At 40.0% G+C, this 14,538-nt stretch overlaps 1 protein-coding gene across 14 annotated transcripts in view; it reads right to left on the bottom strand.

The window, feature by feature from the left end:
• The window catches only part of HIVEP1 (HIVEP zinc finger 1), a 128,905-nt gene that overhangs the window by 28,463 nt on the left and 85,904 nt on the right, over positions 1–14,538 (bottom strand). For all 14 annotated transcript variants that reach the window (XR_012053897.1, XR_012053896.1, XR_012053898.1 and 11 more), the window contains 2 exons: positions 7,147–13,091; positions 736–869 (listed from right to left, as the gene is read on the bottom strand). Coding sequence is in view for 11 of the 14 variants with exons in the window: in XM_030265494.4 (XP_030121354.4) it covers positions 736–869; positions 7,147–13,091 (6,079 nt within the window). In the remaining 3 variants the exon portion in view is untranslated. The remainder of the gene's footprint in view (positions 1–735; positions 870–7,146; positions 13,092–14,538) is intronic.

Genomic DNA, 14,538 nt, shown 5'->3' with positions numbered 1-14,538 from the left:
TAATGATTTAACTGCTGGCCTAGACTAGATTCAAACTGGGAACCAGTAACTAAAGCCCTACAGCTGACAATTGAGATTAATCAAATACGCACTATTTGTGCTACAAAATTTTACAGGTGTCACTGGCACTTTTCTATTTAATAATCTGTTTTATAAGATGCAATAGTGCAATACTGTGGCTAAAGCAACTGTTATTTACATCAGGCAACAGATTTAAAGTATTATGGTGCAGGGAGGAGGACTCTCAGTAAATATTTCCATGGCACTTTTCAAATCAGAGCTCTCCAGCCTATGTATGCCACAGCAAGCTGCCTAAGACAGCACTGCAGGCTGCTGCTCAGCCCCTGGACTATTTCCTCTCCAGCTACAGTTATACAACCTTGCTGCAGAATAGGTATTATTTATCATGTAAGAGAAACATAGGAACAGAATTTACATCTCTGGCTGTATCTAGCTGCCTTTAGCACTGATTAATGCTCATTCCCTGAAAAAAAAAAAAAAATGAATCGCACAGCCTAATGTTCTTTATTTTATTACCCCCTCTCATAACTCTCATGGCTCCATGCTACTGATGATTTTCCATTTTTCTTGGAAACATAAACCAACATCCACAGACCACAGTATGGAAACTATTGTTTAAAATAAATCAATCAGGAAGCAACATCTCTGCAAAGTCTAGAATCTAAGAAAAAATATCTTCCCAATGATAACTAGTATACAAAGTACAATACTTGCCCTCCATCAAATATTTTAACTCTTCTTGGTACAGTTTTGATAAATGAGTTTTCTTTATCATGCTCAGTGCTTGATTCAGAGTTTTCCTTATTGCTGAATTCAGTTGGAGTCAATTTTTTCCTATTTAATGCTCTCTGAAAGAAAATGAGATACGCTTATCATTAACATTAGTGTCTTTCATATGCTATTCATACATTCAAGTTATGGTGAATAAAAATATCATAAAAGCCACAATTCTAATAAACGGTTTTTAAAACTGTTAAGCTACACAAAACAAAAAAAATATCTTTGCTAAACTTCTTCTCTACTATGCACTGTCTGTTTGTAGACTGCTAAATCTATATAGAGATTATGGCCCTGTAGGAAACCAGGAATCCTTTGAGTCTGAAGTAGAACATTCCTTTTCCTTGCTCTGGGAAGATGAAGGTGATGCTTTTTAGCTCACAAATAGCCTTCAGAGAAATACGTGTACAATCAAACCAAAGTTCTTCCTGAACAGCAGCACCTGGAACAACCTGTCTGTTGACCCAGGACACAGCAGCTCCTCATGGCCAGCAGGAGCTGCCTCCACATGGCACAGCAGAGAGGAGAAGGGTGGGAAGGAGGGCTGAACCTAGGGAGGTTATTAACAGGTAACAATTCTGAGTGCTAATATTTTTTGAGAACTACAGCTCTTTTGCTCTGGAAACTGACTGTTCCAATTTGGTGAGGTTATTAAACAAGGGTTCCAGAACCCTTCCAAAGCAAAACTCCACACTTAATTTCCTACTGCCAGGCCAAATTACAAGAAAAAGCAGAACAAGATTATATTTCTTCACTTTCCCTGATTATTAGTCAAATAATTTTTTTTGTTTGTTTTAAGGAAGATGAGTTCCCTCAACATTTGCCAATTAAAATCTTCTTCTTCCAACCCTAGGATATTTATAAAATGGGCAACAATAAAGGAATGATCCAATTAGCCAGCAATTATTACTGCTATATTTATAAACTGTTCTACCCACGTAGCTGGCACATTTACCTCATTTGCTCATATTGATAAGTGAATAAAATGATGAGAGAAAAAAAAAAGTCTGGCCTTATGTTTTTCACTCATTATAAAATTTAATGCTGTAAGCTTGTGAATTCTTGGCAAGAGGAATGACTTCACTGGCTGGCTTAAAATGACTGATCAGTTATGCTTGTTGCTACATACATTGAAGGATGACATCATTCTGGCACCTGGTTCTTGCCCATTGTCCTTCATACAGTCTCAGACACTGCCTTCACTTCTAATTCCCACAGGATAAGGAATTAACACAGATCAGAGGAAAAGCATCTTCCTATTCAATTGAAAGCTCCAGCAAGCTGCACATGCACAAGCACTATCCCAATCTGTACGCCCTCACACGGCCCTCTGGATTGATTCAGGTTGCATTTTCAAATGTCTGAGCACTTCTACCAAAGCACACATAACAACTCTGCCTGTGTGTAGGAAGAAAGAAATTTCACCCTGCATGTTTTAACAGCACTCATACAAGGTGAAAGGAGATGATGCTCTGGATGAAAAATACCAGAAATGAACCTGCTCCGATAATCACAATTCAGCTGTTCTGCAGTTCCTATACACTACCTGGCACACAAACTGCTTTTGTTCCCACTGCAAACAAAGAGTAACAAGGTGAGATTTGTAGCTTATCAGGAAGAGAGCTGTGGAAAATACAGAATACACACAATAAACTAAACACATAAATATTCCCAGTAGCTGAAATAATGCAATCTTTAAGTGCCTGATCTTTCAATATGTATACTAATTATTTTTTTCCAAATTTAATTTTAAATAGTGAAAAGACAAAGGAAAAAGAAAAATTACTGAAGTCTTAGACCCAGGTTGTTATCCAAATGATGATGAAACTGTTACAATAAGTTGTATATTTATACAAAAGTACTCAGAATGCAAAAACTATCATGAAACCAAGTACCTCTGATTCTCCCACTACCCCATCTTTTTTTTTAAACACATGCTTATGTACAGATATAAGACTTAGTGTTAAAATTATTAACCTCCCCTGCTGCATTTTAGTTTAATGGTTATTTGCTGCTTTAGGAAATTGTTTCAGTGTCTTGGACATGTAAAATGCTGATATATTAGAGTAACAGAAATATTGAGTTTATATCACAGAAATCTACAGATATGCTCACCAACAATGAAAAAAACCAGTCTGTTTAGTTTTTTCTGAAAAAAATCAAACTGATGATGAAAATGACTGTACATTTCAAAGATCAACCAGTCTCTAAGAAGCACAGGTTTCTTGCATGGAAATCCTTTAATGCACCTCACCTGAAATCCCCCCCAAGCCCCACATGAACTGGTGGAAAGGGCAGAAAAACAGCAATGCTATAAAATGTTTCTCTCTATGATTACCTCTGTCTTCTGTTTTTAACAGAGAAACTTGTCTCTCTACTCCCATAGAGAAAAGGACCATAATTAATTTCTACTTTACTCATTTTGCTCCAGTTTAACTCCACTGTCCTCAATTACAGGTATAAAACTGAAAAAAAATTGCTCTTAGGGCTGCCCAGAGACCAGAGTTCAACAGATACTTCTGGTACTTTACTACATCCTTTGGAAAAAACGCATGCTCGCAGCCTGAATCATCAAAGTTATAAATTTCAGATTAGAATATTCATTAAACATTTTTCCCACTGGAACACAGCCACTTGGGGAAAATGTTTTTAATATCTTTAACCTTTTACTAGTATACACGTACAAATCTTCTGCATTTAACTACTTTCCAGTGGTGAGCTGGACTGTTGTGCCATATCATCCAAGAAAGGAAAGCTTTCCACAGTTAGGAGAAACTTTCCATTCTTCAGCCTATCCTTGCTCAAAAATCATCACCCTGGAATACTGCACACCCTGCTGATTCACTTTAGGGAGAAGAGCCAAGATCAATGTTGAGGCTTGAGAAAGATATAACACCAGTGAATTCAAGTGAGAAAACCTGGTGAAAAGTAGTAATAAATGGAAAAATAAAATAAAAGAGAAGGGAGATAAAATAAGGCTTTTCCATGCAGGTGAAACCTCCTGTTATATTTTAACATGCTGCACTCATTCCAGGAGCTTCTTTCACAATAACATTTTGTGGTTTGTTTTCTGAATCACTGGAACGTGGCAACTTCACCTATTGCCTCTGAGCAGTCAATTGTGAAGAGCAAACAAAGTCCCTGGGTTCCTTTTTGTTTGCATTTTGTTCACGTGTATCTTCCTTTCCCATGGTACCTATTGTTGAAAGAACTGCCTTATTTTGTGACAGCAATTAGTAGCGGCTATGCAGCAGCACGAGGTATCTGTAAACATGGTTTAGTTCTGGGGGCAAATCCAGGACAGTTCAGCAAGTTGCTTTATCTCTATGAGAAGATCAGCAGATATAGCTTCACAAGAGGAATATGCCAAATGAGTCTAGAAAAGGCTATGGCCGTGAGAAGAGAAGGTGAGACATAACAGTACTGCATTTTTATTATTATTCGTAAATTGGATTGTGGTAGCACTTAAAGTTCTCCTTCAGATCAGGGTTAAAATGTGCAAACCACTTGAGCAAACACAAACCCCAACACCTGCAATCCAAACCATGGTTCCTCAAGGAAGTCAGGACACTGCCAAGCTTCTCAGTAAGAAATCAATCCTTTTTTTGTTGGTTTTTTTTTTGGTTTTTTTTTTCTTAGAATTATTTGCTATTTTCTTTTTTGGCTTTGTTTGTGCTCGGTTTTTTTTGTTTTCTGTTTGTTGTTTTTTTTAAATGGAATATGAATTTCCAAAATGATCTCCAATGTTTTCCATCCTCAGACTCCAACAAAAAAAAAAAAAAAAACACAAAAAAACCCCCCAAAAAAACAACAACAAAAAAAACCCCAGTGGAATCACTGGACCTGAGCTGAGGAATTTCAGTTGCTTTTTTAAAACATGGCTTCTGTGAGGAAGATTCCGAGTTGGCATCAGCTGTTCCATTACCAGGTCTAACTGGAGACTAGTAACACAGAGGTACATTGTATTAGCACCAGCAGCAACATCATTCTGAAAAACAGCTGAAATCCTGCTACCTTAATCATTAGAAGGGAAAGCAGACAAACTCTGGAAGCATTAGATAGAAAAACCTATCAGGTCTCTGAAATTTTTAACTTCTGTCATGGTACACCTTGCTCATATGATCTGAGGTGCCAATTAAACTTTAATTGGTGCTATTTGCTGCAGTTTTTTCCTTAGTAACGGCTCTGAGCAAAGCAGAGTTTAAAAACTCTTCACTTCCATCATGTTCATGTGCTTCATTCAGAGTGTCAGCAAGAAAGACTGAAGAAAGATTAGTAACTGTTGTTTCTTTTGTGGCAGAAGCACTGTAAATGTACCTGACAGCTGCCTATTACAGCACTTAATCACTCCTGGAGTATTTTAAAATGGTGCTGTCAAAATATTTTTAAAATATATTATTATCTATTATTTGTATTCTAAACAGAATTTGTTTGTATAGAAAATCTGTTTTTCAAGAGTCATACAATTGCTTTGCTATTACAGAATTTCTTCTGATAGACTGTTCTTCAAAAATAAAACAAACATGACTCAATGACACAAGGATGTCAGACTTGCCTTAGAAAGACTTGCTCAACTATATACAATGAAAAAAAATTAAGCATTTGTTTACTTTTTTTTTTTTTTTTTAAATTTAGCACTATTTAAGTGCAACATCTCAGGAAGTGCATGAGGAAGCAGACTGAAGAAAAAAAGGCAGTAAGAGTTTAAACCAAGGCAGCATACTAACATGGAACCAAAAATTCAATTCAACTACAACACTGAAACAAAATCAGCAGCTGTATGCATTTTCTACAGGGAACATTGTAGATAAAGTTTTGAACTCCAATATAAATGCTAGCAAGTCTCCCACTGATTTCAGGAGGACCACTTTTAACTTCACTGCCCTTTTGGCCTTAAAGGTTTCAGTGTATCTTCCTGTATTTCTGAAACTAATTCACCTATCACACAGTTTCTCTTCCTATTGCTTTTCTTCCCACTGACAATGTTGTACCTTAGCAAAACACTTAGCAGACAAAGAAACATTCTAGGGTGACCTCTGACAGCAGCAGTTTCTGTCCCTCAACACCCACACAAATAGGGGTCTTTTCCCCAGGCTGCAGAAAGTCTCCTGTAGAGTGACTGCTGGCCTATGGACCCTGAATCCCAATGTCTGGGATGTTCTGCTGATGGCAGTAGGACAAATTACAGTTACTTCTACCCCTCTGCCAAACCATTTCCATGTCCTGAAGGATCATGGAGAAAGGAAGGTCTGTGGCTTCTCTGATGCCCTGTTTTTGCCAGCTCCAATGTGTTTGGCACCAAAGACACTGCGTCTGCAGTGCAGAGCAAGGAAAAGCGTGAAATCATGCTGCAGGCTTCAGAGAGCTTCGCAACTTCAGCAGATGGGACAATAAAATCGACTACTGGGTCCCTTACAGAAACACAGACACCTGCTGCCATAATGCAGGGCTAAAAGCCACCTCACCCGCGCACAGCAGTGGTTCAGTCACTAAGGAACACCAAATCCAGTCTAAACCAAACAGCTTTGGTCCTGTCTGTAACAAAACTGTCCAGCAAGTAAAATCTTGATCATATCTGTGCAGCCCTAAAACAGCTAAGGAAATAAAAAGAGACTATTTTGCTCTGCCACTTTGGACTCTGGAATGATGTGGGTTTTTTTTTCATGTGGGTCACAATCTTTGCCTGGATTACATCCCTCAGATACATTTATCCAAAGATTTAATGTCTTCTTTGGAGCCATATCAATCCAAGAATTTGTCAGTGGTTTTACGGCAGTGGTAATTTTGTTTAATCGTTGCTATTTTTGTCATTATTTCACACCACTGATTAACCTAGGTGGGAGAAAGGGAAATGTTATACTGTTCCTCTCACAATTAGATGATCAGTGACGGTGAAAACTGGTGTATCCATGGACACGTGCTCCAGCTGAGTACTGTTTGGAAGCAGAAAATAGCCTTATTGTTCTTTCCTTAGCTGACTTTTAAGGCAAAATATGCAATTATTATCTTAAATTAATTTAAATTAGAAGTGTTTAAAAATATTTATATCAGACTTATTTTGTTCTACCCTTTCCCTGACAAAAAAATAGCCAAACACATTCCTGCCACAATGAACACTAAATACATAGATTTAAGCTCAGGACCTAATTCCCATTAAAAAATGATAAATCCTTATGAACAGGTTTCCTAATTGGAATTACTTTTTAGCAGTTTGATCCAGCATAATTAGAATAAATACGCACATATATGGTATGTGTCAGGCATATTACATTCTCTAAAATATGAAGCACCATTTCCAAAGCAAATCCTCTGTAAATTATCAATATACATCAAACACATCTTAAGTACCTTGGTCAAGCTGTTCTTCCACTTGCTTGAATAGACCAATACATCAGATCTGGGGTGCGTAGTTCTTGCTAGAGTGTACAGTGGTTTTTCAACTTTTTGTTTGGAATTGAGGAGGGAGAGAGCTACCTTTGTTGACAAACCGAGTGGATTGGGGTTGTTGGGACTAATGGTCCATGTAGAATAGGCAGAGATTTTTTGATCACTTTGCAGCAGGTGCAATGGTTTTGTCTTCATGAGGTAACACCAGGTAAAATTTGTTGTGGTCTTGAGGCTTGGAAATGACAACCTCTGCATTTCTCCTGCATTCATCACAGCCAGTGTCACTACAGGCTTTGCTTGGCCCGGGCTGCTGATGTGGGTGATCTCATCACTGTTAGTCGGAGACCTTTCTTGACTGCTACTTACAGCCTTGAGAAGAGAACTCTGGCTATTCACTGGAGACAATTCAGAAGGTTTCCTAACTACAAACACCGGTGATGTGGAAGACTTAAGGTCTTCAGATTCTGGTGACTTTTTTAAAGTTTCTGAAATCCCAGTGTCAGATGACTGATGGTCAGGCAGGTCTGAAGTACTGGCCTTGGTGCTTTTTTCATGCTGTGTAACAACATCAGGATCCAAGAGGTGATTTTCAAGAGGCTCGGTGGTGCAAACCTGTCTTACTAAAACTGGTTTCTTTTGCTTACTAGTAAGGTCATTAGATCTAATGTTCAGTGAATGCAATGGTCTAGCATCTGTCATACAAGCAGCTCCACTCTCATCTTTAACACGTTTTTGCTGTTTTTCCATGGCAATATCTAAACTGTTTGCTGGGGAAAGCATTCGTTTACTTGAAGCTACAACTTCTGGTTGAGGGAAGAGTCCACTTACTGGCACTTTCTGAATGATATTCGAAGAGCTTGACAAAGGTGAATTTCTGGTTCCACTTTCCAGTGGAGAATTTTCAAATTCAAACGAATTTGGCAAAGTCCTCTGATGATCTTTGTGAGATTTTGGCAGCTGAGTTTTGCCTTCAAGCATTGGCACCATCACAACATTTGTTTTGCAGATGGACTGATTTCCCTGATCCTGGGTCACTAAAATGTGAGGCAGGGGTGTAACAGTTGCGAAGCCATAGGATGGCATACTGCTCTGAATACGGACGGGAACCACAAAAGGAGGAATCTGATGTATCTGACTGCTGCAATTATTAGGAACAATTTGCTTTAGAGGAGGCACAGAGTATGGATTAGACATGTCAGAGAGTTTTGTCTGCACTTCAAAGGAAGATACATTCTGGTCCACCCCAGCTTGACTCGGACCAGTCTGAGTTGATGAAGTATTTTTTAGCAATTTAGAAGAGTATGGCTGACCTATATGTAATGTTTTAACTTGAAGTTGATACTTTGGAGCAAAACAGTCCTTTTTATCATCAAGATGACAAGAAAGTGAGTTTGTGCTTGCTTGCTCCCCTTGGGCTGATGTTTTAGTAGACGGCTGAGAAGGCTGATGAGTCAAGGATGGCTGGCCTTGATTATTCAACATGTGATCTAGAGGCTGCTGAGGTGAAGACAGGCTAACAGGACTACAATTTTGAATCGTTGAATGAGGTCTGGAGTTAGTCTGTGAATGCTGAGTACTTGAAGGAAACTCCACCGAGGGTTTGCCAGAGGTCTGCAGCCTGTGCAGTGGCACTGTGGGCACATCTGTGGCATGAGCTGCCTGCAATGAAGAAGTTGATTTCACTTGAGGCTGTTGATTTTCGGGAGCAATATTTAAAGATATTTGTCTTACAAATGGCCCCCTCCTCCTTTCTAGCAGAGGCACATGTCCAGCAGCTCCATTTGCAGATGACATTTTCGGAGTGGCTACCTCTACAAGCGAGACAGGTTTTGATGGAGACATGCTTCCACAGTCGAAAGACTTACTCCTGTAGTCCACAACCTCCATTGATGGCTGCGTGCAGCTGATTTGCTCTGAGGCGGCACGTCTCATTTCCCGGTAATGAGGTCCGGGCACTGCCAGTGCGTGTGAGCCAGCAGGAATCATGAGGAATTCTGAAGACTTACTAACAGGCTCTGCTTTGGAAGGGTTCTCAGCCTTTAAAGTTTCATCTTTATCAAGTGAAGTTGAGAAACTGGAGGCATGAGACAAGCTACTCTCCCGACTTAGGCTTCTGGAAAGTGTGGAGTCAATGCTGGATTCAGCAGATGAATGTTCCATTTCAGCCAACCGAATTCTCTTCTTCTTTGGTGGAAGCTTTTCTGTTGGCAATTTTGACAGCGTTTCACTGCGTTGTGGCCAGTTAAACCTTTCTGTCTTTTCTGGGTCACTGCACTGGCTTTCTTGCTCTCTGTCTGGCTCTTCTGTGACCAGTATTTCAGGAACCTGGATGTTATGCTGGCGAACAAGTCTTGATGGCTGATGTGACGCACTTCTCTCATTAGAAACTAACTGGCTGCCCTGAACTTCCCCTCTGGGCGGTTCTGATGACAAGGGTTGATGACGCTGGGAGGTGCTCAGATGAGAATGTCTGTCTTCTTGGATTACAACTGTATTCAAAGAGCGGTGCTTTGCACCCTTGTTGGGCTCTTGAGAAGAAACTGGTGATACTTTTTCAAATGATTCTGATTTCTCGATTGAGCTATTTCTGCTCAGTGAATTTGTGTGCTGTATTACTGAAATGCCAGTCCCTTGTCTTTTCAGCTCCACCTTTTCTTGCACAGCTGAACTTGCCTGCTTTTCAATGAGTGGAGCCATCTTTGGCTCAGTAGTCTGATCTGTGCCGCGAGCCACAAGCTGAATTTGGGAATTCTGAAGTAGAAGTTTGCTTGGTTGTTGTGATCCTACCACAGTTGTGGCGTTGTGTTTTGACAGACTGGAAGAATTTACTGGCTTGCTTTGGCCTTCTGTGTTCTTCGATGGTACACTCATATAATTTTGCTGTGGGTCGTCATCATCACCAACACTTTTCATTTTCCTTCTTTTCCTTATCTGGGGTGTCTGCTCCCAGACACCAGTTGAAGTTGTGACTCTGTAGTGTAGAATTTGAGGCTGTGTACTGTTTGGAGCAGTTTTGTGCTCAGGCTCTCGGATTGCTGCTTTAGTTTTAGGTCCATGCAACTCTGAACAATAAAATTTCTTGTGGTTTTCAAAATTTTCCAGTTTTCTATATCTATTCCTGCAAGTTTCACATTCAAACATTGTTCCTCGCACCTGAGGGGACTTCTTTGTTTTTTCTGAATTTGATCCCTGTGCCAGGGATTTGCTCCTTTGCAATAAGGATTCATTTGATAAATTACACCCCAGATAATTTTCTTCTACAGATCTCACTGGTCCAAGACCTTGGCTTTCACCAGTAGAAGAATCTTCTATTGCTGCCTGTCTAACCAGGGTCCGAGGATGTCCACCTTGATTGAGTGGAGTAGCAGGTCCCGACACAAAAACATCATCGTATAAAGAGCCAATTTTATCATCAAATGACTGGCTTCCTCGAAGAGGATGAGAGGGAGGTATGACATTAGGAGGTACTGCTGAGTAACTGGTGGTAGGCATGGAATTACTTCGTGTTATGGGTAAGCAGTCAAGGGATGGTACTGAAAGAAGAAAAACTTGCTTGGATTTCTCAGTGGGTGTGAAAGGAGACTTTGGTATATCAGAGCTTGAGCTAGTTCTTCTTCCCATGGGCTTTAAATCAAACTGGAAAGAATCCTTAAATATGTAAGATTTTGGTGAATCTATGCTTCCTCTTCTTGAAAGAGATGTTCTTCTTGGTTTCACACTATCTAACTGTTTATCATCGACAACAGCTTCATTATCAGAAATTAACTTTGAGATACGCTCCTCAAGAGTTTTTGATGCCAAGGGAGGTCTCATTTGGCCAGAGAGAATCAGATTTTTTTCGGCACAAACAGTTTGTACCACTGATGTTACCATGCCACTTGCTCGTGGCACATAGGGCAGATTTTTACTTGGATCTTTCTCAGAAGTCAACAATCCCCTTACAAAAGGAGCTGGAGGGCTCATTGTTTGATCGGCACTTTCAGAACGAGAGAAATAACCAGAATCAGTACTACCTAAACTTCTAGGGCTCAAAAGACATTTTCCTTGCTGATCTTGAGAACCATCAGTTGCCTGCTGTCTCTGGAGCTGAGCATGCACTGATCCTCCAGTAGATCCTGGCTGTTCCTCTATCAGGCCTGCTTCTACTTTCTGATGCTGCTTTATGTCATTCTCCTTGAATGAGGCTGTATGTGTTAAATTTGATTGAAGAGCTGTGACTTTAGAATCTCCTTTTCTTTGTGCTGCAGCAAGCTCAGGCGCTGGCTCTGTCACTTTTGGGCTATCGGCCCTCAATGGAGAAACATTTACAGAATGAACTACTACTTTTGGTAAAGCTGCCCTTACTTGAGGTTCTGCATCATGCAATGAAGAGTCACCTGATATACAGTCTGGGTTGCTTAATGGAATAGGGCTTCCTTTCTGCACTGTTTCTGCACTCGAAATGACTTTCACTAATTGTGCAGGTTCCAGTTCTTGATCATCTTGTCTTTCATCTGCAGTGCCTTCATCTTCACTTTCACCGCTTTCTTCCACATCTGAATGAATGCTAAGTGCTTTGTCCGAGTCATGAGATAAGAAGAGGCCACCTGAATCTGGTTGCAGGACTAGTCCAAGTTTGATAGCGTGTGCATGAGATTTTTTGTGCTTGTAGAGATTGCTTTTGGTTTTAAATGAAAACCCACACGTCACACAGGGATATGGTCGCTCTCCAGTATGGGATCGGATGTGCTTTTGGAGAACACTGGGCTTGGCACAGGCCCGATTGCAATACTCACAGACGTATTTCCCTAGCTTTTTAGGCTTCTGGTCTTTCAAGAGGTTACATATTTGTTCTACACCATGGTTTACAACTGATGCTATCTGGGCTGAATTATACACAGGACCTATAGACAAGTGTGTTGAACTTGATGTGTTAATTGACAGTGGTGAAGACGAACTAGCTACTAAGGGGTTTTGAGAAAAAACCTGAGTTACAGTGGAAGATGAGGTGTGAACGACAGACGAAGTTACTGCTATGCTGTAGATCTGCTGGAGCTTGGGGTTTTCTTGATTATGCTGTTGCACCAACGACCTAGTTAAACTTGGACACATAACAACCTGGTGATTTTGCTGACTGGTTTTAGTAATAAGGTCTTGTGAAGGAGAAACCGATTGGCCTTGTGCTTGTCCAGTCTTGGCTGCTGTTGCTACATGCACATTGTTCAACGTACATGGGTAATAGGGAGGTCCAGCTACAAACTCCTGCTGTGACAAAGCAGACTGATTTTTGACACTTATTGTATTGGACGTGAGACTAGAAGAGGTGCTTACAGTTTTATTTGGTCTCAGTTTCTCTATCTGCATCCCATAACGGGGGCACTCTTGTGCTAAGGTGTTCAGTTCAGGCTCCATAGCTTTTAGTAAGACATCGAATGCAGTACGCGTACATGGGGATGATGTACTGCAATCAACAAAATTAATACATTCATTACTGTCAGTCTTTGTATTACTTGATGAGGAGTTAGAGGGAGGCTTCCTCTCTGCTGAGTTCAGTTGGTTTGCATCAGTATCCCCCGCTGCCTGTTTACACAAATCTAAGGACTGATGCATCAGTGAAAGCTTTTTCTGCATTGATGTCTCAGATTTGGTTGTTTCAACACTTATCTCACCACTAAGTGCTCCCCCATTTTGTTTGGTACATTGATTTCCATTTTGCACGGGCAGGTGATCCTGTGCCGTGGCATGTTCGGAGACATCTGGAAGAGCTTTTAGCGGTGAAGGGTCTACATTTTGCTTAACCTTGGCTTCAGCAGGGCTTCTCAAAGGCGATTTTGGTATTTTTTTAAGATGGTTTTCAGACACAATCTTTTTTCTTTTCACACCCTTTACTGTATCTTGGGTTCCTCTAGTACCAGCATCGGTGATTTCTGTTAAAACACAAAGGGAGTAAAAAAGAATATTCAAATTGGATAATGCAGTATATTTTTTATTTATACCGTTTTACCATCTCTACGTTTCAACAGTAAGCCCTGGGGCAACAAGACTGTACGTCTCTCCAGCCTCCAATACTTTAAGTTAACAGTAAATGTATCTTAGAGAAGATCTACTTTGTTTTCATCTAAAATGAGCGATGCTTTCTAACTGATGCTTGAAGACATTACAAAAGTAATTCACTATAGGAAAAGCTTCAAAAGAAATGAAAGAAAAGGAAGGCTACTGAAGGAATATTTTATCAACTTCTTCTCAGACAAATAAAAGAAGCCTCTCTCTTGCAGTAGTTTAAGAATTCAAATTATTATAGGAAGAAAATGAAGATCCAAGACACATATGTCATGTTTGTCACTTTTTCCACCTATATGTTCCCATAGTCAAGGAATGAACACAACTTCCTCATGGTTATATTTGTAAGTAGATTTATCATGGAAATGGCACAACCACCCACACCATCTGTCAAATACTGTATTTCAGAGCTCCAATTACTGAATTTCAATAGCATTTCAGATGAGCAACTACTGTGGATGAATAAAATCAGTCACACTTAAATGACTTCCTATTTGTGCATCATGAAACAAAATAAACTAAATTTGAATTATTTCATTACTAGCTACACTTGTTGCTGATTTTATGCAGATATGCATGCAGAGTTTTCAGAGGGGTTGGGAATAGCAAATGAATTGGAGCATTATTCAGCAGAATAATTTTATAGGCAGCACTTGGATTTGTAGACAGTCCAATTCCCTCTATAACAAAGACCACAAATAGACCAAATTTCAGAGTTGATACACAGAAGCCTTTTTTAGTGGATACCCACATTACATATCTTTGTCTACCTCAAATGTATGATAATCTATCAGCTAGTTTGTTTTTTTTTTTACGTCTATCCTAGCATAGTCAGAGCCACTGCCTCCACTAGCATCACTGGTAGAGAAGACGAAGCTAAATATTAAATGGATGTAAATTAGGAGACTTTACCAACTCCTTCATCATGCTGTTAGCAAACCCCCTACTCGTCTGACTGCCAATATTAAAACCAAAGGAGGAATCTGACATGACTGGAGGGTGGATGGCTCTGGGAAGGTTCAGACACACACATTTTGGGAAGCAGCACTGAGTAACCCCAAGCAGTTTTTCCTGAATGAGTAACTCAGGAACAGAGGTTTATGTGCACTTCTAGGTAAAGAACAGCCCTACAACATAAAGAGATGAAATTCTCACAGTCAACAAAGAGGCACGTGGAAGAATCTCAGACTTCCCAGTACTAATCAACCCTACAATCCTTTGGACTGGCACACACTGTCCTCTTGCAGAAATACCAGCTGGATTCCACACTTTGGTGGGAGGAAAGCCAATGCATTGTGTGCATTTAACAAAAGA

This window comes from Taeniopygia guttata, chromosome 2 (genome assembly GCF_048771995.1).
Source record: "Taeniopygia guttata chromosome 2, bTaeGut7.mat, whole genome shotgun sequence".
Taxonomy (NCBI): Eukaryota; Metazoa; Chordata; class Aves; order Passeriformes; family Estrildidae; genus Taeniopygia; species Taeniopygia guttata.
This window is presented reverse-complemented; position numbering and strand designations above follow the sequence as displayed.